The sequence below is a fragment of the Uncinocarpus reesii genome, genomic scaffold, assembly GCF_000003515.1.
Source record: "Uncinocarpus reesii 1704 scaffold_2 genomic scaffold, whole genome shotgun sequence".
Taxonomy (NCBI): domain Eukaryota; kingdom Fungi; phylum Ascomycota; class Eurotiomycetes; order Onygenales; family Onygenaceae; genus Uncinocarpus; species Uncinocarpus reesii.
The window spans coordinates 517,373-542,296 of NW_003052499.1; the positions used below are offsets into that span (position 1 = coordinate 517,373).

General features: G+C 48.6%; 7 protein-coding genes across 7 annotated transcripts; 4 read left to right on the plus strand and 3 right to left on the minus strand.

Annotated features, from left to right (window-relative positions):
* Nucleotides 1-1,609: 1,609 nt before the first annotated feature.
* On the plus strand, nt 1,610-3,151 carry UREG_03139 (protein kinase gsk3; the record flags this gene model as incomplete). The annotated part of the gene is made up of 7 exons (XM_002543577.1): nt 1,610-1,634; nt 1,705-1,877; nt 1,957-2,025; nt 2,102-2,450; nt 2,503-2,696; nt 2,754-2,958; nt 3,018-3,151. 7 exons carry the CDS (start codon nt 1,610-1,612, stop codon nt 3,149-3,151), a joined length of 1,149 nt encoding a protein of 382 aa, XP_002543623.1.
* A 1,609-nt stretch (nt 3,152-4,760) lies between these two features.
* UREG_03140 (uncharacterized protein) lies at nt 4,761-7,652 on the plus strand (the record flags this gene model as incomplete). Its single annotated transcript, XM_002543578.1, has 7 exons — nt 4,761-4,818; nt 4,922-5,016; nt 5,092-5,198; nt 5,263-5,530; nt 5,588-6,480; nt 6,536-6,717; nt 6,769-7,652. 7 exons carry the CDS (start codon nt 4,761-4,763, stop codon nt 7,650-7,652), a joined length of 2,487 nt encoding a protein of 828 aa, XP_002543624.1.
* Nucleotides 7,653-11,328: 3,676 nt separating this feature from the next.
* UREG_03142 (uncharacterized protein) lies at nt 11,329-12,211 on the plus strand (the record flags this gene model as incomplete). Its single annotated transcript, XM_002543579.1, has 3 exons — nt 11,329-11,688; nt 11,764-12,127; nt 12,180-12,211. The coding sequence occupies 3 exons, from the start codon at nt 11,329-11,331 to the stop codon at nt 12,209-12,211; spliced, it is 756 nt and encodes a 251-aa protein (XP_002543625.1).
* Nucleotides 12,212-13,771: 1,560 nt separating this feature from the next.
* UREG_03143 (uncharacterized protein) lies at nt 13,772-14,578 on the minus strand (the record flags this gene model as incomplete). Its single annotated transcript, XM_002543580.1, has 1 exon — nt 13,772-14,578. The coding sequence occupies one exon, from the start codon at nt 14,576-14,578 to the stop codon at nt 13,772-13,774; it is 807 nt and encodes a 268-aa protein (XP_002543626.1).
* A 759-nt stretch (nt 14,579-15,337) lies between these two features.
* Nucleotides 15,338-18,123, minus strand: UREG_03144 (uncharacterized protein; the record flags this gene model as incomplete). The annotated part of the gene is made up of 4 exons (XM_002543581.1): nt 15,338-16,280; nt 16,412-16,460; nt 16,570-17,775; nt 17,853-18,123. The coding sequence occupies 4 exons, from the start codon at nt 18,121-18,123 to the stop codon at nt 15,338-15,340; spliced, it is 2,469 nt and encodes an 822-aa protein (XP_002543627.1).
* Nucleotides 18,124-19,414: 1,291 nt separating this feature from the next.
* On the minus strand, nt 19,415-20,537 carry UREG_03145 (C-5 sterol desaturase; the record flags this gene model as incomplete). The annotated part of the gene is made up of 2 exons (XM_002543582.1): nt 19,415-20,204; nt 20,275-20,537. 2 exons carry the CDS (start codon nt 20,535-20,537, stop codon nt 19,415-19,417), a joined length of 1,053 nt encoding a protein of 350 aa, XP_002543628.1.
* A 1,703-nt stretch (nt 20,538-22,240) lies between these two features.
* UREG_03146 (transcriptional repressor rco-1) lies at nt 22,241-24,570 on the plus strand (the record flags this gene model as incomplete). The annotated part of the gene is made up of 8 exons (XM_002543583.1): nt 22,241-22,355; nt 22,525-22,606; nt 22,676-22,995; nt 23,085-23,608; nt 23,683-24,153; nt 24,219-24,351; nt 24,417-24,483; nt 24,546-24,570. The coding sequence occupies 8 exons, from the start codon at nt 22,241-22,243 to the stop codon at nt 24,568-24,570; spliced, it is 1,737 nt and encodes a 578-aa protein (XP_002543629.1).
* Nucleotides 24,571-24,924: the final 354 nt, after the last annotated feature.

A 24,924-nucleotide genomic window follows, 5' to 3' on the forward strand; every position in this document is an offset into this window, starting at 1 on the left:
AAGAAGGCCAAGAAGATCGTTCTCAAGAGAAGACGCGCTTCTGTGCGGTATCAGCATTTCCGTTTGAAGTCGGCTCAGCCTTTCCCAATGGCGCTCTCCGGTTCCTGAGAGCTGGAAACCCTTGCTTATTCAGCGGGCATAGAAGGGTCAGCTGAGAGGAAGCGATGCTGGATCTCAACGTCATCGCAACCAGTCCGTGATCGTTTTGGAACCCTTCAGAAGGCGTTTCGAAGTGCAGGTTCGGGGGCGGAGCGGGGTGGTTTGGTTGAAGCTAGCTCTTCTGGTGGTGGACGGACTTTGTCAACTTCCTTGACCCGAAATTTCTTGTCGTCGTTACCCGTGCCCCTCCTTCCTGGACCATGCTGAAACGCCGCTGGATCTGCTCAGATTTTTTTCGATATCAAAACAACAACTCTCATTTCTCGCCCAGTCCAAATCGCAAGTCGAGCAATTCGGTCGGCTCTCTTCGTTTCAGCAGCCCTAGCTGCTGGAGTGGCGTTTGGTCAAGTTGAGCACGTGGATGTTGACGTCGTCCAAGCATCTATCCTTTATTTCCACGAACAGCCTGCTCTTCTTTTCATGTAATTACGCGGTAACGTCCAGCACACAAAATTGCTTGCTGGAAGTTGAGGTCCGTATGGACCCTGCCCCTACCCATTCTCTTACTTGGAATCTGCGAGAAGAATAATCCCCTTCACCTCCAGAAGAGCGGGAATCTTGCAAGCGCGTAGGCTGTGTAAATAGAAATCCCCTTGCTCTGTATGCGAAGGCTTCAACCAGAGGTACAGGATCCAAGATACGGCATGTTTTGTATTAGCGTGTACTGCAGCCAAATAGATTACATATGTTGTACTCCATAATAAACTGCAGAAGAAACCCCCCCGAAAACACTTCAACTTCACTCAATGCCTATCGAGTCTTTGTAGCCACCAGTCTTCAGCTCTTCCTTTTCTCTTCCTCCCCTTTATTCTTGATCATTTCCTTTCTTCATTTTCCCTCACAGCTACTCCAAAAACAATACCATTTGTTTATCTTTGCTGTGGTGTTTGGAGGCTCAATCTGGTTCCCTGCATACATACCTCCTCCTGCCTGTGTCACTGCTTTTGCAGTGTTCCTCCCACTCCGCCTTCCACACCTATTTCTGTTGCTTGTCGCTCCATCAACGTCACCTGCCCCCTCTGACTCCCTTTTTCTCACTTATTTTTCACCTTCACCTCACCTGAAAGTACCTTTGTACTGACAGAATCTTCACTTCTCTCACCTATCACCACCTTTCGTCTGAGCTTGCTGTGAAGTTTCCTTCACCTTCCGTCGCATCTTTCACTGTTGTGTTGTTTAGCCGCTCACTTTTCGTCGCATCTTTTCACTTATTTAAAGCCTTCACCACCTACCTCCCTCCATCTTCCTTCAACTCCTTCCCACAAACCTCTTCCTCGTCCTCTTCTCCGTCATCATTGCTCAACGCCTCGATCGACGACACTTTGCTGGGCCATCGCTCTCGCCAACTACAGATCCTACAACGTCCTGCATTTCGCATAACTGCATCCGCGTTCCCCATTTTCTCTACGGGTTGACTTGACTTGTTGTTATGTCACAAAACCGGCCCAACATGTTTTCGAGCTTGCGTATGGGGGGTAAGTCCTACATTCCTGTAATCGATCTGCCTCTCCGGACAAGGCTGACGAGACACTTTACTCATTGTAGAAGTTATTCGCGAGAAAGTTCAAGATGGTGTGACCGGCGAGACTCGAGAGATGCAATACACTCAGTGCAAGATTGTGGGCAATGGCTCCTTTGGCGTGGTTTTCCAGACCAAGCTTTCTCCAAACGGGGAAGATGCTGCCATTAAACGTGTGCTCCAAGACAAGCGTTTCAAGGTTAGCCATATATCTCCCTCAGCCCTCGCCGATTTTAGAAATTACCGAGACTGAGATCGATTAGAACCGTGAATTGCAGATTATGCGCATTGTGCGTCACCCGAATATCGTCGAGCTCAAGGCATTTTACTACTCCAACGGAGAACGGGTATGTTTTCTCCTTGACCTTTGTAAACTTGATTTTGCGGTATCCCGCTGACTGGAGCCACTGATTGCTTTTGCAGAAAGATGAGGTTTATCTTAACCTCGTCCTCGAATTCGTGCCAGAGACCGTCTATCGTGCTTCTCGCTACTTTAACAAGATGAAGACCACCATGCCTATGCTTGAAGTCAAGCTCTATACTTACCAGCTTTTCCGAGCCCTCGCATACATCCACTCACAAGGTATCTGTCACCGTGACATTAAGCCTCAGAACCTTCTTCTAGACCCAAGCACTGGTGTTCTCAAGCTCTGCGATTTTGGAAGCGCCAAGATTCTCGTTGAGAATGAGCCCAATGTCTCATACATTTGCTCTCGTTACTACCGTGCCCCGGAGCTGATCTTTGGAGCCACTAATTACACTACTAAGATTGGTATTCTTCCTTTTTTTCCCTTCTATTCCCGCGGCTACTAATCTGGATATAGATGTGTGGTCCACTGGATGTGTCATGGCAGAATTGATGCTGGGCCAGCCATTGTTCCCCGGTGAATCTGGCATCGACCAACTTGTCGAGATTATCAAAGTCCTCGGTACTCCGACCCGTGAGCAAATCAAGACCATGAACCCCAATTATATGGAGCATAAATTCCCGCAGATCAAACCTCATCCGTTTAACAAGGTATGAAAATCGGTCACTATTTTAGCTGCCTACTTGGCTAACGAAGCTTCACATCAGGTCTTCCGAAAGGCTTCGCCTGAGGCTATCGATTTGATCACCGCCCTTCTTGAATATACCCCGACTCAACGCCTTTCTGCTATTGAGGCTATGTGCCACCCCTTCTTTGACGAATTGAGGAATCCGAATACTCGCTTGCCTGACTCGCGTCATCCAAATGCCCCTAACCGTGAGATGCCGAAACTTTTCAACTTCACTCGTCACGGTAAGTTTCATTAAAACGTGACTATTCTATTTCGATTCCCTAGTTAACGTTTTGTCCAGAGCTTTCCATTTCTCCTCCATTGAATCAGAGATTGGTTCCTGCTCAAGCCAAGTCCGAGCTTTTTGCCTCCGGTATCGATCTTGATAACTTTGTTCCACTCAAGAAAGAGGAAATGATTGCACGCCTTGACTGAGCTGGGTTCACTGCAAACTCTACCCCCGTTTGCTAGAAGTGACATCCGAGCATCTCAAGTGCTTTCTCCCTTGATACGACTTGCGAGTTTTCAAACTTATGCATCGATCGGTTCTTTCTCCGAAAACAAAAATTCGTTCAGTATCGGCTAGACCTCCCCTGGATGAGAATTTCGAACCCGAGTTTTCCACAATCATGCCATTCGTGATTTTGATGGAGCCATGCGGCAATGAATCAATGATTTCTTTTTTCTGATCATGTGATGGTGAACGTGTGATACCATGGAGTTATCGGACGGGTTGGTGGGGTCTTGAAATCAAATTTCCGGAAATTGCAAGTGAATAGGGACCAGTTATGCCTTTTGATTTCTTTTTGCTTTCTTTACACCTTTTTCTTTTTCTTTTTCATGAAGGGTTTTCAATGATGGGCCTGGAGGAGGGGAGAACAAGGGGAGTGCTCGAGATTGGTGTGATGGCTTTGCAAGAAGATTGAAGTAAATGATAAAGAGCGAAGCGAACGAGCCTGAGTCTGGGGATGACGCGCGTATGCTTTGTCGATATTCGCAATCGAGGACGGCCCCCTATCCACGCACTATCATTGAATTCAGATACCTGCACTTTCAATATCGCTCCATGTGTTCTCTTCGACCATTGGTATCAATATCCCTCACCGCGCCATACCTCTGGGATTTCTGGTCCTCGACGAACAGTATCCTCCCCGTCTGTTGAACAAATGGCTTGCCTTGTCACCAATTTTTATTCCCCAGTTGTGTTTTACTACCTGAAGTTTGCAAATTGTAGCGTGGCGTATCCGTCATGGCGTGGTTCTGATATACTCTGCTTCCGCTTGATATGTTAATCGCATGCATAGTTCCATAGGCACCATATCATTTACGATTAAGAACTCTTACATAGATTGCCGTGCTTCGCCCTTTCCCAAACGGGCCCAAACCCTATCACGTGATCTGATTACATCTTCGGATAATTAAATTAGCGAGCCGAGCTTGGCAATAGGAGCTTCATTTTGATTGGCTGGACCTTAGCTGTTCCGAGAAAGGGAACTGGAACTGTTTTCCATCCAAGCAACCCAGTTGGGCCGTCGGAATCGGTCTCCTCGTGCAATTGTGCTTGGGGCTTGTAGCTCTCTTGATCCTCTGACCGGCGCTTCTGGGCTGAGACACGGAGTGGCTCGTACAGATCTGTGGTACGTTGAAGATTCTCGTGATGCGAGGCCCTTTTTCTATTCTTGACGACTCATGTCGGATTGGGCGTTTGAATCCTTTCTTTTTTCTGGTCTGTTGCTTTAACCTAGCTTTAGAATGGGCTGCTTACAATTTGATAGGCTTTTAGATATTGGATTGCTTCGTTACAAGGCTACACAAGTGTCCCGCCTGGGCTGAGACGCGCTGTTTTGCCGTACAAATCCTTTTCCGGAGCGCAGGTGTTTCCCAACCACAGAACCACAAGGTATTACGGTTACCTACAGCTACAATCCACCATCGAAGGGCCTGAGACAGTTGGCGGCGCTACGGAAAAGCCACGCACCGCTGCGGACTTGCTTCGCTTCCTCGTACTCTTCGATTGTTGCTTTTGCGCGTGCATCCGGAACCGATGGTTGATCACGAACCGCGTCGAGGGGGAGGCTTTAACCGCAAGAGGCGGCACAGAGGTTCGTCTTGTGCCTGTTCTTGAGGCGTGTCTGATTTACTGTCGATGTTTGCAAGAGGAAACTTGGTTTTTTCGCCCTGGACGGGAGCTTACCATCTAAGCAGAAGATGACGGAGGGGAACGACAAAGGCCACGAAGACGATATGAGGAGTCGCTGTCTGCTTCGGTTCGGAGACAGATGTTGACCATTGCCGAGTCGGTGAGTTGTCATGTTTCTTCGAATGCGGGAGGGGCGGCACTGACTTTCGTTCTACTCGGTTTCACGGAAATTTAGCCTGTGCGAAGAGTGGAAGAAGATGTTGCTAAGATCGCGAAGACCGTTTGTGAGCATGCCGACGATGAGGAGGTGAAAAATGATTTTCGGGAATTGGCTCTGCAGCTGTAAGAAATCGTGAAAAAAGGGATGTTAGATATTTGCAATGCTAACTACATGATATGATAACAGGGTCATGGAACAACCGTTCAAGACTCCCTTCATCGCCGCGGTTGTTTTGCTGGTGAATGCCCAAAAACCAGAACTCGCTGATTCGGTCCTCAATAAAGCTGGAGAACTGCTTCAGTCACATGTTGCCGCTGGCGAGTGGCGTGAAGTGAAACTCGTCCTGCGTTTCTTTGCCTGCCTTCAAGGTGTTTTTGAAGGAGAGGGTGTTTTCCCAATTTTAGAAGAACTCTTCTCTCGTGCTGTCGACCTGCAAACAGCATCTTCCGATGACGTAGGTACTTGCAATATCTCCAATGGTCTACGAGCTTGCTAACCCATTTTTGCGCAGTCTCTCGGCCTTGAGCTTGTGAAAATAATCCTTTACACAATACCATATGTTATGGGATCTTCAGCATCGGGATTTGAGGCTCACGCCACTGCCCTTCTGGAGAAAACAGATATCATTGCGTCAACCCCGCATAGCTTGGAGGCTCTCGTGGACCCTTTCCCTGCGGAGGACAAGACAGAAGGAGAGAGATTAAGTGCACTAGGTTTACTCCAAAAACAGCTTCAAGATGAAGCCCAGAATTCCTGGGAGCTTGCTTGCCTTCCCCGACCGTGGAAGATGCCGACCAAAGAGGACGCTGAAGAAGATCCGCTTAGTACTGCCAGTAAACATGCATTCCCGACAATCACTGTTCCAGACCCAGTTAGAAATGGACCTCGGGCTATATTTCCGGAGATTTATCTTTCAGTTTATTCCGATCAAGCCGTTGAGACTGTTCCACCAATCACAAATATTGCGTCTTCCTTGATACGAGACGCGTTGAACGATACTATCAACATTCTGGACTACAATCGTATTGCGGCAGCTAGATTCCTTATTGATGTTGACTGCTACTTTACTCCGAATACGTTCATCAAACGTGCTACTGCGTTCGACAAGTTACGTGATGTCCCCGAAGGCAAGGTGACATGGAAGCCAGAAGACGTTGCCCTCGATGCAGTGTTTTCTCAATTTCTGCAGCTGCCAACGCCTGAGCACAAGCAGGTGTACTATCACTCTGTTTTAACTGAGGCTTGCAAAATCGCGCCAGCCGCAATTGCGCCTAGTTTAGGACGAGCAATTCGATTTCTGTATCGCAATGTAGAAAGATTGGACTTGGCCCTAGTGTACAGGTTTTTAGACTGGTTCTCTCACCATCTGAGTAACTTTGGATTTACGTGGAAGTGGACGGAGTGGTGAGTGCAACTTGCTTGTGCAAATCTAATGCCTCCAGCGTCTAATATTATATAGGGTCGACGATGTTGACTTGCCAGTTGTACATCCACGGAAGGCCTTCATTATCGGCGCCTTGGATAAAGAAATTCGGTTGAGTTTTGCTCAACGGATTAAGGGAACACTCCCGGAACCATACCAAGCTCTGATTTCTGAAAACAAGGAAAAGGATACTCCTGATTTTAAATATGCGCAAGAGAGTATGTATAATTTGATTACTGATATACGGCATCCTACTAACCAATCTATAGCTACCCCATACTCAAAAGAAGGGCAAGAGATCCTACAACTGCTTCGCAAAAAAGCGCCGGATGAAGACATCGCACCTGTTATCGCCTCTATCGAGGAGCAAGCAAAGGCCCATGGGCTTGCGGACCCAACGATTCCGTCAACAGACGCTTTTATGACATCTATTTGCTGCGTCGGCTCCAAATCTCTTTCACACTTCCTTTCCTCCATCGAACGATGCAAAGAACGACTCCTTGGCATTGGCCCCCGGTCTGCAGCTGCCCGTCGGCAAATAATTACGTCCGTGATGGAATACTGGGTTGACCAGCCCGGAAACGCAGTGAACATCATCGACAAACTCCTCAACTACACCATACTCACCCCGCTCTCCGTCATCGAATGGGCTCTCGTCGACAATCTCTCCGCCGGCAGCATCCTTGCCAAACCGCACATTTACGAAATGATTGCTGCCACCATGGGCAAAGTCACCAACCGCATTCGCCAGATCGTCGCCGCCCGCACGCAGCCGGGTCTCGTGGAGCCCCAACTCAGCGTGATCCAAGATACGTTGGCTCGTGAGCGAGCAGACGTGCAAGCCATGTTCCAGCTGATCGACGACTCGATCGTGGCAGTGGCGAGCGGGTCGAACGATGTGATGATGGAGCGGGCGGATGATAGTGCGTTGGCGCTGGAGAATGAGCTGATTCGAGAGTGGGGGAAGCGCTGGTTGAGGGTGTTTAGGCGGAAGGGAGCGGTGGAAGAGGCATTCATTAACGAGGCGATGGTGGGTGCGGTGCCGGTGGGGACGATGGCGCCGCCGCAGGTGCAGCAGCAATTGCAGCCGCAACCGCAGCCGATGCAGGATGCGATGGATCAGGATGGGGCGAATGGGCAGAAGATGGAGTAGATGGGGGGCACGGTTGTATTATCTAAATATGTTGTTTAGCTAAACTGTACTTTTGCTTTGGGGCTGTTTGTTATTCTGTGTCTGCTCGTTTACTCGTTCCCAATCTGCTGTACATCATATTCCAAAATCCGATCAACTTGGTCCGAATGTGTACTCTATCATACTTTGATCATCTAGTTACCCTCGCTTCTCCAACGTTTTGTCCTTACAAGAGTGTTCTACTATCAAGATGTCAATGCAGAGCCCACCTGCCCAAGTGACTTTCTTGAAATGCGGGCTAGGGCCCTAGACCTAAAGCTGATTATGTGGGAGAATCTCCATGATTGCGCCTGGCTGATTGCCTCTGCGTCTTTGGTGGAAGAAATCATCAGAAATGATACCAGGCCAGATTCCCCCCATTGCGCTGTGTTAAAGTGATGGACCAAACTTGCAGTTAACGAACATGTTTCTATCTTGCAACTCCCTCAGATTAGGTCCCAACTCCGTCAAACCCCACTGAATGGGGTATATGATAGCAAGAAGTCTGGTGTTTTTGAGAATGTTCATCATGCCACTGATTCCTGCATCTTCACATAGAAAGCTGAAGCTAAACCCACTGCTGCGGCAGCTTGGCCCAGTATTCAGAACATCTCAGATAGCTTGCATGATGGCTCTATGCACTGTTGTTGAATCCTGTGCTGAGATGTTTGAACAATGAAAACTTTCTCTTGAAATGGACATGTCTAAGAATTACCCCTTCTCCCTGGTAACATAACCAGTAGGTTGAATTGGAAAAGAGAGGAGAAACAGAGAAAGCTATTTTCTGTCACCGTTGAGGCATAAAATGCAGTCGGTTTACCATGGAAATTCACTGGCATGCAGTGGTCTGCGCGAATGTTTCTTTGTGTGACCTAACCTTTGCATAGGCCACACTGAATAGTCATTCCCAGCCTCCAACTTCCGGGTTTCAAGAATCGCAGAAGGGTTAGACTTCCCGCATTTGATTCAGAGTACATCTGTTTCTATCCTCGCGTCATTGGGAGTACGACCGGCACTGGCGTAGTAAACACAAAGTCCCTGTCGTTCAGGGGAACGCCGGGGATAAATCATCAAACTCGTGCGTCTGGAACCGAGCACCGTCGCATCTTAAGCTGTCAATCAAGCTAAGGTTGAGCACGTCGCGACCTGCGATGGCAAAAGCAATCATAACCCGGCCGCCAACTCTACCACTCTCTGGCACCTCCAGGGGCTTTCAACGTCCAAAGGGTATTTTTTCTTTTGCTTTTGCAACCTTAACCGCCTAGAACAAAGCCCAACTAGCATTGCACTCTGCCGCAGCTTGCTGTTTTCGGGTTTCTAACGGCGCTGCGTTCTTCGTTGACCAGATCAATTTGCCGGCGCTAGCACAACCAACATCAATCTGCAATGCTCCATGCAAGTAGACCTGCGATTCGCGACGTATCATCAACCACGGGAATAAGATGCTTCGCGTTGAACAACCGTAGAATCGCAAGATTGCCGTCTCGCTGGGAGTGGAGAAGCTCCCAAACGAATGCCATACCGAAGCATAGGTTAAAGATCTAGGAGGAGTAAAGATATAAATATCTGGATCTCTCCAGCTCGTATCTCAGAAGCAGTCGTCAGTCTTCCAAATCAAAAGCCTCGTAACCTCATCAACTCCAACAAGCTTCTACCGTTGCACTTTGGCCTAGACTCAAGACTATACCATTCATCATGAAGATCCAAAGCTTTGCTACTTTCGCCTTCTTTGCAGTCTCTGTCTTGGCTGTTCCTTTCGCGGAAACAGAAATGAAAGCTGAAGCCGCTGCATGCGTCCGTGAGTATGCCCCTTTAAATTTCGATTCCACAATTTCATAGTCTGTTTAAAGTCACAGCGTACTTCGACAACTATTTATCTTTTAGACTGCTAACAGTGGGTTTCCATGTGACGCTGTTTAGCTGAGAATGGACGATGCTACAAGAGCCACGAGTGCTGCGGAAAGTTCTGCCATCCTGTTGGTTTCCGATGCTTCAATCCAGGGTATAAGGTGAGTTACCCAGCCTAAAATTGTATGTGGCGGATATGCTGATGCCTGACTTCTTGTTCCAGAAGGACACTTAAGTTCGAACGGGTCCTTGACTAAGGTTAAGGAATTGGGTCGAACGGATCGATAGAGAGGAGACAATTTGCGGAGGAGATATGCCCACGGAAGCATTGTCAGAAAATAACCCTGAGCAACAGACGTGCAAGTTGTTTATGCAGAGTTAAAGGATGGATATAGATGCTTCAGGACAGAGAGATGCCTGCTCCTTTTGTTGCCAATATTCTGCTGCAGATAGCTAGCCCAGCCTAAGCCTGTGGAATGAAATGATATAGCCGTCGCTGGCTGTTTATTTCAGCCAACCCCCAATATTAGTTCCTTGGAAGAAGGCAGGTCCCGAGTTAACTGTCTTCCCGCTTGAGGTATAGACTACTTGTTAGCCAATTAGACTGTGTTAGAAGCCCTGGTCAGCCGCCTTGTGTTCTTGTGTAGAGTAAGTCAGGGCGTAAAATAGTTAAGTGAGTGTGCCGTGAAAATTTATCCGTCTTGAAGGGTTTTCGTGCAGCGAACCCGACCTCCAAATCTCATGGTCAGAGATAATGAGCGAAGCGATTGCAAACACTCCACACCAGGCACATGACATCTCTCATGCCGAGGGACACTCCCCTAACTCACGTATCACAAGTTGTGACTGTCGCTTCAATTTAGGGCATCTTCTTTTACGAAGATTCAGGTAATCGCGGAGGAACATTGGGCGGCAACGTGGTCGCTCCCTCATGGCGAGGACTCTTTCGCGGGGATCGGGGGGTCGATGACTTGTAGCGATTTTATTCCCCACGAAGCATTGCCTCGAGGAGTTACCGTGAAGGAGATGGTTGCGCATTCAGCTCATAAGTTCAGGTTGATGATGGATGTTGGAATTGGAAGCTCAGAGTGCCTTGGATTCACGATGTTGCGTTCCAGCGCAAAAAACATACAACAGCCGGGATTCGCTGGTGGTCACCCACCCAACTACTAGCCGGCCGGCAAGTGGCTTAAGTACGGCTGAGCGGACGGGAAGCCCTGTTTTCCACTTCCTGTGGTCGTATGTGCTAGATCTTAACTTCTCCAGAATATAACTAAATCTGAACTGCCTCATTCGACCGGGTGGCCCCTGACAGCGAAACATGGACTAGTTTTGAAGACACCAATACTTCAAAAAACGTTTTTGATATTCTGGCATCTGCAGGAACAACACTGCAACAGTATCTTATTCCAGACGGAGCCCGTGACGATAGATGAAAAATGAAGCAACCGATAAGCGTGATGATTTTACTCGTGGTATATAGTTAGCCTAGCAAGGTTGCAGACATCCTTTCCTCAAGTTATCCCTTGTTCCGCGCCACGGAGAAGCCCGCTGGTGAAGCGCTCTCAGCATACTTCCTACTCAGGACATGGCCAAATCATAGACTATCATTGGAATGCTTGGCAAGATTTTGTCCGAGTTTATTGAGGCAACTAAGCGGCCTGCGCTCAAATGACACAAAGGCGTACTTCTAGTCTCTGGCTGCTTTTCCACTCAACTTGTGGCCATGGTTACCCGTCCTCTTCTTCGTCCGACAACGCTTGGGCAGGCTTTCTCGTCTATACGAGCCCGCGCGGAACTATCTCGAGCTATGTCGCAGAGGGGAGGTATGTTATCCTTCCACCAAATGATATGTACATGGACTTACGTTGCAGAGTTCACCCAGGACCCTAACTTCTTCTACTACACGCGAGGCCGGTTCGTTCGCGATGAGGCATCTGAAATCGCACGAAGATCGATCTGCTTTAATGTTGATGAACTCGCCTCTGTTGGGGCGTCAGCCGTTGGCTCAACGGCGTGTGTGAAGTTTGAAAAGTACCCTGACGGGATGTATAACAAGGCTTTCTTGCTCACAATGGACAACGGAGTACAAGTTGTCGCGAAGCTTCCTAATCCTAATGCTGGTCATCCTCACTTCACCACCGCCAGCGAGGTTGCGACGATGGAATTCGTACGTCACCCCACACATCCATCCCAACATTGAAAGCTTCAACAGGCAATCCTAATCCTGCTAGCTGTGTCCCAGATGCGAACTGTTTGCAATATTCCCGTGCCAAAGGTGTACGCATGGAGCTCACAGAATAATAGTGTGGGTGCCGAGTACATCATCATGGAGAAAGTATCCGGCGTGCCACTAGCTTCAGTCTGGTCGTCCATGCGACTCGACGACCGGTTCTCGTTAACTAAGACTATCGCGCAGTATCAAGAAGCTTGGATGAAAGTTTCCTTTGGTCACTTTGGCAGCCTCTACTTTGCTGAGGATTTGGTCAGAGTAAGGCACGTGCCTTTGCACGATGGATTCTCAAACAAGAAGTTCGCCATTGGACCCTCAACAGGACGAGAATGGTTTGATGCTGGTAGAGCAACAGTTGAGTTCAACCGTGGTCCGTGTAAGTGGTTCAGCGCACCGTGACATACGGCTGTGGACTAAAGCACTCGTAGGCCAACATTGGAGGAATACCTGGCTGCCATAGGCCACCGTGAACTATCGTGTGTCAAGAATATTGCTGAACTGCCAAAATCCCATATCGCTCTATATGGCCCAGGAACCTATCAGCCTACGAGAGAGAAAAAGCTCAAGGCCATCAAAAGTTATCTTTCACTGATAAAATATCTTTGCCCCGGTAACCGATCCATCGCGTCCGCATGTCTATGGCATAGTGATCTTCATGTCGAAAATATTTTTGTGGACCCCGACGCACCGACAACGATAGTGGGAATTATAGATTGGCAATCCACCGAGATCGCTCCTCTATTCTATACCACGCACGCCAGCCATATTTTCTAGATTACGATGGACCGCAGCTCCACGGATTGAAGCGCCCTCGACTTCCAGACAACTTCACGGCCCTCAGCGGGGACGCTCAAAAGGAAGCAAACACTCTGTACTTCAAAAAAAGCCTTGGCTGCGCTTTATAGGACATATGTTCATAAGTATAACCAGCGCCTATACAATGCCCTGGAATATCAAGGAACATCAACTTTTGACCTACTCCTTCTTGGCCGGAATCTCTTGATAGATGGGGAAGCAACCTATCTAGCTCGGATTGCTGAGATGGAAAGCGCATGGGCAGATCTCCCGGGCGTTGGTGAAAGTCATTATCCCTTTAGCTTCTCCGACAGAGAAAAAGAGGAGATCAAAAGGGAGGCGAACGGGTCTCTACTTGGTATGCAGGCAATGCAATCAATTCGTGAATCACTCGGAGATCTCTTCCCTGAACAAGGGATTGTGCGGCCAGATCAGTATGACGAAGCAAAAGACGCCTTAGGCCAAGCAAAGGAGTTCATCATACAGGAGTTTGCCCAAAATGAAGAAGAGAGGAGAGTGTGGGAAAAAGAATGGCCGTTTGATGATTAATCCTGCTGTTAACTTGATGAGCTTGCATCCCTGCAGAGATTACAACTTCTAGGTTTGGCCAATCGCTTGGGTTGTATGCCACAGGGGATTATTGTGACTTCAAAAGTGGCATACATATCCTTTCATGCGCTGAGGAGCCACATGTATGCGAACACCGAGCTGTGCCACTACGGTTCATCTGCATGAAGCACCAACAACGTCTGGCAAACCAGTCACAGCCTCACATCGCTGTTCCACATGGTAAGGGCTCCAAGGCAACAGTCTCAGCACAAGACCAGTCGGCTTTGACTACCATCGCGCAGGGGCCAGCTTCGTCCAGCGGGCCGCTCGAGGTCGTGTTTGAAAAGGATGGTTTCCCATACTCGTTTCCATGTAGGCTGAGCGTCCCCTTTAGTGAGCTTCTAGGTTAATGACTGAATCAATTCCCCAAGCAGCACGCCACCCCAGCTTAAACGTACAAGCAAAGCGTCGTGTTTCATCCGCGGAGTCATGTCTCGTCAGGTTTCCGGAAGCCCTTTCAGATAAAATCTTTAGTTAAAATTAGAAGAACAGCAGACAACGGACAGCGGACTCTAACATGGCAGATTAAAAGAATAGTAGATAGTAAGCTCTAATATAACAAATAGAAGAATGAATCGTTCAATAACCCTGGTAAAGCACATCCCAGAGGGATTAGTTAATTCACCGCGGGTAGACATCCTTTCCCTCTCCCAGACATATCCAGCAAGCTCTCCAACAACTCCTCAAACTCCTTCCTAAGCAAATCTTCATCATCACACTTCCGCGCAGTTTCGAAATCAATAAGCGTCGCCGTTTCTCCGCCCGCCAAAATGAGGAAGTTGTACCTATTGACATCGCCATGCATGATTCCCAAGCTATGCAGCTTCGCCAAAGCATTCTGACAAGCAGTTAAATCCCCCGGTCCCACGCGGTGCGAGTAATCAATCCGTTCAATCAGAAATCCAATCACCCGTCCTTCCTCCGTGATATGGCCTAGGAACTCCGGTCCCACGCCGCTGCCCTGAATCCACTCGTATGCCGTAGTCTCGTTCTCCATGTACTGGATCTCCCAGTCAAACCGCGCGAATTTCGCAACGGCAGCTTTGTCGAGCTTCGATGAAGTGACCTCGTAGACTCCCGATGTAAGCTTTTTTCCAATTTTCAGGTCGATATAATCCACGAATCTGCCGTGCCACAAGTGCTTCACCCCGGGAAATTCTTTCCGGGTATATCGCGCAAAATGGGGATTCCCGGTGTGCGGGTCTTTCTCCACGAGGCCTTCGTTCCAGTCTCTTTGTGGGAATGGTGGTAGGAGGGTGATGAGAGATGGGCCAAATGCCATGTCTTCGACGGAGAATAACCCGGGAGCGATGATTACATATTTGATGAGCTTGCCATCTACTAGTAGGCGAACGAAGCTTTCGGAATCATCATCCAGCTCCGCCTGGAGAAGCTCTACTTTTGTGGGAGAGCTTTGCTTCATTTTCGGGTTGAGCGTAAATAACGACGGTAGCGAACGAGGGAATATGCAAATATGGAGGAGGATAACAACAAACTGTTAATGACAAACGAGGTCCACCCAGTGTCTTATATACCTGTACAAGATGTTGAGCTTCTCAAATAACAGAGTTCTGCGGGAGCAAAACAATATCTGTTTGGCTTATTGGTGCTAGGCGACTAAGCTAACCGCTTGCCATAAAGAGAGGTCCAATCAGCATACCACACTAATCATGATATTGATTGACTGTTGGGTTTCCGCTGGTTTTAGAAATCTTGATATCTGCAACTATTTTCAATCATTCAGTTTCTTGAGCTTAGGAACTTGAAGCTACACACATGCACTTTGAAGAATGTTAGCAAATGGAAAAAGAATAAGAAGGAATCAGCTTTGCAGGACCCTGCATTATGAGCAGCAACAATACGAGTTAATGCGAGCCTCGTCACATGGACAAGGCCAATTGACAAGCATCTTGGTTTTTAAGCGCCGCAAAGCCAGCTGCAAGACAGAAAGGAACCATTGGCGGCTAGCAACTGACAAATCAGTTTAGTTTGCGCTCTGGCAGAAGAGAATCGGGACAATCCATGTTCTGGAAAACGAATGGCTCTTCATGCTTTGTTGGAAGGGGCCGGAGGAGGGGGAAGAAACGGATATTCACCAACAATCGTTCTAAATATGGCTCGCCTTCGAAGGGCGTCCGTTTCTATCAGGGTCAAAAAGAAGACCATGAAATCAAACTTACCCTTAAATATGTTTCCCAGCTACAATATTCCCACACTCTCTCAGATGTGCTTCGAAGCTGGCAACCGTAAACTTTCTTCTCCAATGTAACGGTCGCGAGTAGTTGTGTTTTCTGCAGCCTTCACAATGAAAGCCCCATTCAATAACCTTCCCGGTGGTGATGTAAGGGGCCGGGACAATCGCCATATAACGACGCGGGTTTGATTGTCGGCCATCGAACGGTTCGACAAGCGGCGGCCGTCGAGGAGCTCTGCCACCCCCTGATTTAAACTCTGATTTCCGCTGCAAATATTGCTCGCGTCGTTGAAGCTCCATCTCTGAACAGTGCCGCTCCATTTCAGCAACCGAACCGTGAAGCTTGATCCCAGCTTGGCGGGCAGATTCGTAGTCCACCAAATTGTGTCGCGTCCGACATTTGAGAAGTCTCCCAGAATAGAAGCCAGGGACGCTCTTCATAGCAGGAAGCGCTGCGACTTGGGCGCCTTGTAGGCCGAATTTCCTCATTGCGTGCCCTCGGCCTATTGGCAGATAGGCCGACTCCGAGGTGAAGCAGAGGAAGCAAACACGACGACAGGTAAAGAGGTAAAGATATCCCCCAAAGTCGCCGCAGTCGCACTCGGCTCTTCTAAGCTCTTGGTAAATATCAAGACACGAGATCCATCGAGCGCTTCCGATGCTGATTATCCCGCGAAGAGCGTTTTTCGCGTGCATGAGTATAGTAGCATACTGGGGTATCGAGCCCACAACCTCCATTGCGCGTTGATTTACGCGTCGGAAATCCATCAGGGACCGTAAATCAAGACCCAGCAGTACCATATTTAACAGCTCTAACGGTAGCTGCTCCAACTGGCCCAGGTCATGCACCGGGTTTGCGTGACGTCGACCGGCATCCAACGGGCAGAGACGCTCCAGGTCCTCATTTGCGTCCAGGGTGAAATCTGCTGTTCTTGGATTTGAATAGGTCCATTGCTTTATTTCTTCCGGCAACATTGTAAGTTAGGCGTCGGAGTCTGCTGGTGGAATTTGATGTGGAGAGATGGTGCTTGGTTTGCACGCGACGCGAGACAACTAACTTACGCCTGAGACAGAGCAATAAACGCACTCAACTGGCTTATTGGTGCAGTGCCTGGTCACAATGTTATATTTTATCATTATACTAGTTATTGAAGTATCGATCACACCCCGAACACTGCCACCACGAAGCTCTCAATTCCCCGGCTTTACACTCCAAGTACAAGGCCGTTTAAACTTCCCTCGCTGAATACTATCATACTCAGCGCTCCCCATTATCCTTCTCTCAAGATCCTGCTCCTGTTCTCTCCGACGAGCAAGGTCATAAGATAGGTAGAACCACGGAAGATGCACAAAGAAATCCTTCAGCCGGCCCCCAAACAAATACATCGGCAGAATCATCTGCTTATAATTAAACCATCTGATCTCATTCAGCGACTCGTCGACTTCAAAATCTTCTCCCGAATGCCAGCCCGCGGAGACATCGATGGTGATGGTGAGCCGGCGCAAATCAGCATCAGCAACTAGAATTGTAACGGCGGCAGCGAGATCTTGAGACACCTTGCTGCCTGGAGTCATACATCTGGGATCCGGAAACTCGAACTGGATGGATCGCAAGTACTTTCGCGCTTGTCGGGGAATTGATAATAGAAAAGGGACCAGGTCGAGCCTTGGTCCCGTATTGTAGTGTAGAATGATGTGGTTCTCTTTGAAGAAGATGCGAAGGGCTTCTTCGCGAGTTCTATAGTTTAGATAGAATAGCGCTTTTGGAGGCTTCCAGCAGTCACATCGTGATGCAAAGGAGCCTTCTTCCAACGGTGTGCAACAGCTTTCCCGTACATCAATGCACATGTAGCATTTTTCTGGCTGCAACATAGGCTGCCATGGCTCGTATCCCGCACTGGGACTCCATTCTATCGCATGGGGTGCGACGAGGTCAGTGTGAGCCAGAATCCGTGCTTGAAGCTCGGTAGGAAGAACTGAAAAACGGAACGGAGCCACTCGCGGAGTCGACAGGTGAGCCACCGTTTCATCAGCAAGCCTTTGAAGCTCGGGTTTTTCCTTCCGTGAGAGGCGAATACCGCATCGAGCAAGCGTTGGAATTGCCTGTAACGGAGCAAGAAATGCCTTTGCAGTCTCGATGTTTTCGGTGTCGCAGATGAATGATAGTCTCAAGCGTCCTGGCTGGATATACTGTGCCAGCCGCATACAGAGACACGTCCAATCGGCTAACATCCATTTCTCATGACGGGAAATAATCCGCTGTAGAGGTCGAGTTTTAGGAATAGGACGTAAGTTGTAGCGGTATGGGCAGCCGTGTGGATGTTTCACGCAGAAGTTGATACGAATAGCAAGCGTAGTTATGTGCGACAATGTCTCCGGGCTCAGGTTATGGAGTGCAAGAAGCCGTTTGACCAGCCCTGGCAGATCTTAAACCGATTGTGAGAGTAGAAGAGGCGTGATGCTTCGCGAGAAGCGCAGACCAAACCCCACGGCAGCGGCCCACAGTCGCAGAAATCAAAGTACTTCCGGACATAGCACTGATACTTGGGGTCGACATCAGCATATTTATCATGCTCCTCGTCATGATCGAGGACATCTTCCGCGTCATAGCCTTTAGTAGGCTCATAGTTGAGGTCGATGGGACACGTCCGATAGAGCCCAACGTGTTCGTAGACCCGGCAGCGGACGTTAAATGGTAGGTCAAGAAATGTCAGGCCGGTATGAGGGCGTTGCTCAAGTATCACACCAAACCGGTCAAGTGTACTCTGCTTCATTTCTGTAGGATTTATCAGATATCCAGTTCTGTGGTTGGGGGCTGAAGCTGAGCATCGCGTGGCATGGAGCTTCATGCAGCCAAGTCGTTAGTGGGGATGGATGGTGTGGGAAGCTCAGGGGTCCCAGCCATCTTTGCCCGGCAGCGATTTACATCTGCCTGGAGGAATAGAAGTTGGCAGTTCGACTCCATCTTGCGGGACCTTCCCCTCTAACCATCCAGATTGGAATCATGTTAAGGGGTATATTTGTCAGTGATGGGAGCGCGCAGAAGTAACACCCTTTTCTGTTTCCAGTCCATCGCTCGATCAGCTTTCAAGAGAATGCGGGGGTGGTATCAAAATTCTACCTTGGAGAGAAGGTATGCTTCAACTTCCATTAGTAGCTGAATTGGTGGCAGGCGACGCATGGCAGCAGCCGGACTCTCACCTGCTTCTACTCTATAAAGACTAAGGAATCTTTATTAAAAGTAATACAGTTATAATAGTCCATTGCGGTTGAAAATTGATTCAAGCATGTATCTTTTATAGGAAATACCATATAAAAGATATTTTCGCATTTCGGGCGGACTTTATGTTTGGGTAGCCAGCGGACCAGCGGGTACTAGAGGTGGGCGTGCATCGCAAGTAGGTCCTGAAAAACAAGTCAATTCCCAAGAACGAGACCGAAATCTCATTTTGAGAACCAGATATGTATGTACATACACAGGATTTCCATCTGCAGATCAAAAAAAGAAAGAACCTGTTATTACAAACTTGCTAAATAAAACAGTAGATACCAACGTCAGTCATTGGATATAGAAAAGACAAACTAATAACAAGACAGAATAGGAGAAAAGCGGCGGAGAAAAGCAGAAGCAGTAAAAGCGTAACAAAAAAAGGGTATGTGCGCCCGGCGCGCGAACACGGGTGACTATCCGTTACTCAGGGATCCAAGACGGGGAAAGGAGTAAAAATTATGAATCTAGCGCCGGGAGAAAGTCGAGAATATTAGTATTAAATATCGCAAAACTTAGAGCCAGGTCAGTATCGCATTGATCTCAACCTAGGTTAAAATATCCACAGGAGTTTAAACAGGGCCGCGAGGTGGAAAGTAGGTTGATAATTGAAAAGTGAGCCGGCAAGCCGGCGTCCATATTGAGATGGTCAGGTACTTCATTTTGTTCGGGGTCATGTCTCGTCCGGTTTGCCCTTGCAACGATGAAGATGGTACGTCAAAAAAGAAGCCGTATCCGTCACTCATCTCAAGAGCAAAGGGCCTTGATCTTCAGCGTCTTATCCAACCAGCAGATTTTTACAAATTTTTCTTGACGTTCTCCTCGTGCTCGTACTGACGATCGTCTTCACCCTCTACCTCCTTAACGAGCGCTTCCATCTCTTGTACCTGACGGTTCCATTCTTCCTTGTCCATCTTGCTCTCACGGCGGAACAACTCTTCGTTTGGTCGACGGTAGCTGTTGCCGAGTCTATCCCAGAGAGTGGTGAATTGGCCATAATTGTAGTTGAAGTAGAGATGGTGCATGGTGTGGCAAGCGGCGCCGTTGATAACGGGGTTGTTGGTTGCGTATTCGCCGTCATGAATCAAGATGGTCCAGACATTAATTGCCACGAAGAGAGCCACGTAAGCGAACTTTTGTAGAGGGAAAATGAACGGGAAGATGTGATACGGCAAACTTTGCGCCCAGCCATCAACAGGGTGGAAAGCGTGCGAGGCATAGGGAGTCGGCATGATCCACTTGTGGTGCGGTTTGTGTAGACGCTTGTAGATTAATGGGTGGTGCAAGCCCCGGTGAATCCAGTAGATAAAGAAATCGGTGAACATGAAGAATAGAGGGAACTGGAGAAAGTTGTATAGCTTGAAGGGGGCCTCCTCAAAGGTATCGTACATTTTGGCGTGGCCTCGGATTTCGGTAACGAAGAATGGGACCGTTAGTATCGCGATGCCTGGGAGTGATCTAAGGGTCTGTATAATCTCGAGTCGCATTTGATTTTTGAGGTATTTTGGATGATTAACCGTGGTTTTGTCGAAAATTAGGACGTAAGACAGGGTAGCGAAAATAAAATATACGACGACACCAAAAACCCTATGCGCCGCCTCGTTAGAAGATAGGAGTTTAAGACCTGGCGAAAGTAGAAGCGGTGGGAAGGTAGTACCAGGTGATAAAGAACATTGACAAGATTTGTCTGTAAACATTGTCTCTTGCCATTGTGCTCATATATGCATATGCCGATGGCTCGAAATTGAGGTATTGCGAGGCGGGTCGATAGACGAAGCCATTGCCAACGGCTGACGCGGTTTTATTTAGTCCATCGGCGATTTGAGAGGAGACGAGGGAGGCCTGCTGCGGCACTGGCACCGCATAAGCATATAGATAGTCGAATAAAAATGTATCGAAAACTTCAAGTACGACGTCCATGGCTGGAAAAGTCCGTGTTACCGCGGGTCCCGGCTTCACAGGGGAATCATCGAATACTTGAGATCAAGGTAGCCAGATACGGCGTCTTCCAGTTATAGGTAAGTGGCAGCAATTGCTAGTTAATGAATACTAGTGAGCGTGAGCTGGGGGTCTCTAGGTCGAAGGGTGCGGTGGGATGGTCGGCAAGGAGGAAGAGAGGCACGTAAAAGGAGACTTGGGGCATTTTTTATTAATCTGATAAGCTCGTTAGCGCCGGACGCAGGACCAGCTGTTTCGGGCCTAGCGCCAGTGATCAGGCCAGGCCGGGAGTTTGGCTGCCGTTTAACTCCGGCGGTGCCTGGCCCGGCTTAGTCAGCGAGTCTCGTAATCGAGTCCGCGCTCGGATAAGAGAGAGCGAAAACGAAGGCTCCTTCGGCTGCTCTGACGTCGGATGCTCGGAAGATAGGGGACAATCTCCTCAGCGAAAGGAAGTACGGAGGAAGGGCTAGCTACTTCAATTGGCCGGGAAGCCGTCGGTCACAGTCTGGATCTTGGCAGGATGCTTAACTCAACATCTCCATCCATGAAAGTACAGACTCCAGAGTACCCAGTCAACAATCTCTCCATATGGGATATCCTACAGTTAGAGAAAGGTGGAATGGTAACAAGACAGCTGAAGTCCACATTGACACGAAGTCTTCGCATCATCTTCCTGGCAAAACAACAGGCTTCGCTGAGACTGTAGACTCAAAAACTGCTTCGAACTAAGACCTTCCGCTACGGCTTAAGAGCAATGTGTTACGGTCAAACTGTTAATTACAGCGTGCTAGGGAAAATGAGAGGCAACAGGATCTGGGGATTGCAATTAGCTAGTAGGAATAGAATGAAGCACATGTCATGTTCTTCCTTCCAACCATTTCTGTGGTTGTCCAAATGCAACACTACAGTCTACCCATCCATCCAAACTCCCACTGCAAACAGGGCAAACACTTCAGAGATTCACGCGCCACACAAGCGTGGGGCCCGGTGGCTTGTGAGCTAGTTAGCGCCAGCGTCTGAAAGGTGCTTACCTCATCCACCCCGGACTGGAAACGCGCAAACAGAACGGAGATCAGCCACACGGGTTTCGCTGCGGCTTGGCGTCTTTGTTAGCCTTTTATTAGTCCGTTCCCCGTTCCCATCAGCCAGGGTGCCACAGGCTCCATCACGTCCGTCCTTGGGTCAAGGAAGCCGTCTTCCACTGCGGTCTGGCTTCTGAGGCTTTCTTCCTCAACCTTCCCGTTTTTACCCTGCTCTATTGCTACTTTGCATCTACCATCTCTTTTGTGATATCCCAGCGGATCGCCCTGAACCGGAAGCCTGCTTTGAGTGCCTTCCCTGCCATTCTGGAATCTGTGTGGCTAGTGGGAGTGCCCACCTCGCTTCTTGCGCCAATTTCAGCCTCAAGAGTTGGTCAGTGCTCACCCCTCGCTCAATCTTCACAACAACGACGACCACCATCACCTCACCTCATCAATCCAACACTAATTGCGTGATTCTTGTCTTGTGTGTCCATTCAAAATAGCATTATAGCTCTATGTAATCGGCATCAAGTGTCATTGACTTTCAAGCTATCTAGTTTCAAGAGAGTGCCTTTTGACACCTCAACGTGACGCCGTCCGACACGGTTCCTCCTCATCGAGATTCCTTCGCACCGCACACTCACCGTTTGAAATCGCTCGAATATGTACAATCGAGCGATGGTTCCGGCGCCGAATCCGCGTCTGACAGAGCTCTTTGACCAGCTGCGTCAAGAATATGAGAACCAGTCTCGAAGCCATGGCGAATGCGAACATCAATGTATGGATGCCCGCGAAGCAAATTGCAATATCTGCGCCTGAATCTTGTTGTGGACCTCGCACTGTAGCAGTGGATGGGCTTGGCTTTGGCGCGCTCAATAACTCTCTATACTGCGATGCGAACACAACGTCTTCTAACGTTACCGATACATTTGGCTAACTTCCATTAGTGACTGGGCAGCTTCAGGATGTGGAGATGATTCGTCAAAGAGTATCTCAGTTGGAACAAGCGCATATGGAAATGAAACAAAAGTACGTCGGTATCAAACACTATTCAAGCTCGATATAGAACTGCGCACTAACGACTTCGTCCCATTTTAGGTACGAAGCTGAGATTCGCAATCTACGACTGGAATTAGAATCTCGGGGTATCCATCCCCCTCCTTCGCACGTCGGCGGACCTCCAACCCACGGCGGACTATCTCAGGCTCCACCACCTGCCTTAGGCCACGGCCCAAGCAACCTGTTTGGCGGAATTATCGCAAATCAAGGCGGCGGACCGCCCGCTTTAGCTCCACCACCGCCCCAGGAACAACAGCAGCCTCAACACCCCATGCAGCAACCGGCCTCCGGCGCACAAGGACCACCTCAGCCACAACAGGGAGGATTTGGCGGCTATCAGCCGAGCTCTGCAGTGAATGGTACATACATATTTCCAGAGAATACCCATGTTACTTTCTGGGTTCCTTTTATGGTTATAATTCTGATCATCGTTTTTATTGAATTGCAGGTTATGGACCCCCACCACCCGCTCCAACCTCTTCTCCTGGCCCTGGAAAACGCTCCGCCAGAGCTGGACCTGCAACCCCCCAACAAAACCAGCCGGTCACTTATGCTGATCCCAGAGAGTCCCCGCAGATCCCACAGCCAACACCTGGTCAACAAATGCCCTATCGTGTTGGAAATGCCCTTGGTGAATTGGAACCCGAAAAGCTCCCGCTAACGCAAAAGAAAGAAGGCCTTGACTGGTATGCCGTTTTCAATCCCGAAATTCCACGTGTATTAGATGTCGAATTGGTCCACACATTGTCCCATAATAGCGTTGTCTGTTGCGTCAAGTTCAGTTCCGATGGAAAATACGTTGCAACTGGTTGCAATCGCTCCGCCCAAATCTTCGACGTTGCATCTGGACAATTGGTCACCACACTACAAGACGAGACAGCCAACAAAGAGGGTGACCTTTACATTCGTAGTGTTTGCTTTAGCCCAGATGGGAAGTTCCTGGCTACCGGTGCCGAAGACAGACAAATCAGGGTATGGTTATTTGAATTCCTCTTGTTTTATGTTTTTGTGTGCAGTCTAGGCTTATCTTCGTATCTTTCGTACAGGTATGGGATATTGCAAACCGAAAGATTAGACATATTTTTGCCGGGCACGAAAACGATATTTACTCTCTCGACTACTCTCGCAACGGCCGATATATTGCTTCTGGCAGTGGCGACAAGACCGTGCGAATGTGGGACGTCTACGATGGGAAACAAGAACTCATACTGACTATCGAAGATGGCGTTACAACCGTCGCCATTTCTCCAGATGGCCGCTATGTTGCTGCTGGTTCTCTTGATAGGAGTGTCCGTGTATGGGATACTACAACTGGATACCTCGTGGAGCGACTGGAAAGTCCCGATGGTCACCGAGACAGCGTTTACTCTGTTGCATTTGCACCAAACGGCCGCGATCTTGTTAGCGGCAGTTTAGATAAAACCATTAAAATGTGGGAATTGACTCCTCCGCGCGGTATTATGACCGGCAACGCCCCCAAGGGTGGAAAATGCGTGCGTACCTTTGAGGGACACAAGGTATGTTATTTGTGGATTAATAAATCTTGGTGCGCTTTAGTTGACTTACACTGTGACCCATACAGGACTTTGTTCTTAGCGTTTGCTTCACTCCAGATGGACATTGGGTTCTCAGTGGCTCCAAGGACAGAGGTGTACAGTTCTGGGATGTCATGACTGGGCATGCGCAAATGATGCTCCAAGGTCACAAAAATTCTGGTATGTTGAGTGTAAACTGTTCACCTTTGTGGACTGCGGCTAATGAGATACTACAGTCATTTCAGTTGCCCCTAGCCCAACAGGACAGCTTTTTGCAACAGGAAGTGGTGACTGTCGAGCCAAGATCTGGAGGTGAGCGATGGTTCCTACGCGTCAAGTTATCTTCATTCAATGCTGATATTTGTTCTCTATAGCTACGGCCCCTGGGGACGTCGATAAATTCACTTTGTCCAATCAAGTGATCTTTTCTCCCTTGCGTTCCTGTGTTTGAGGTAAAAGAAAACAAGAAATATTTTATGACCCTTGTATTTGAGTTATTGCCATGCTTGTCCGCCTTTGACATCCCGTTGCTGCCATGGTGGGAATCTATTTACAAACAATGAAGGCTTACTTTTGGCATCACTAAAGAGAGTTACAGGGGACGTTGATAACCATGAAGATTCCGTTTCTGGCGAATTATGGAATTGAAATAATGGGATTCGTGCTTTTTCTATCTTTCCTTGCTTTGTGTGCTTTGTATGCAATGTCTTTTGCCCGGGCACCCGGTTCTTTTGATGCAGCATGTTAAACTCT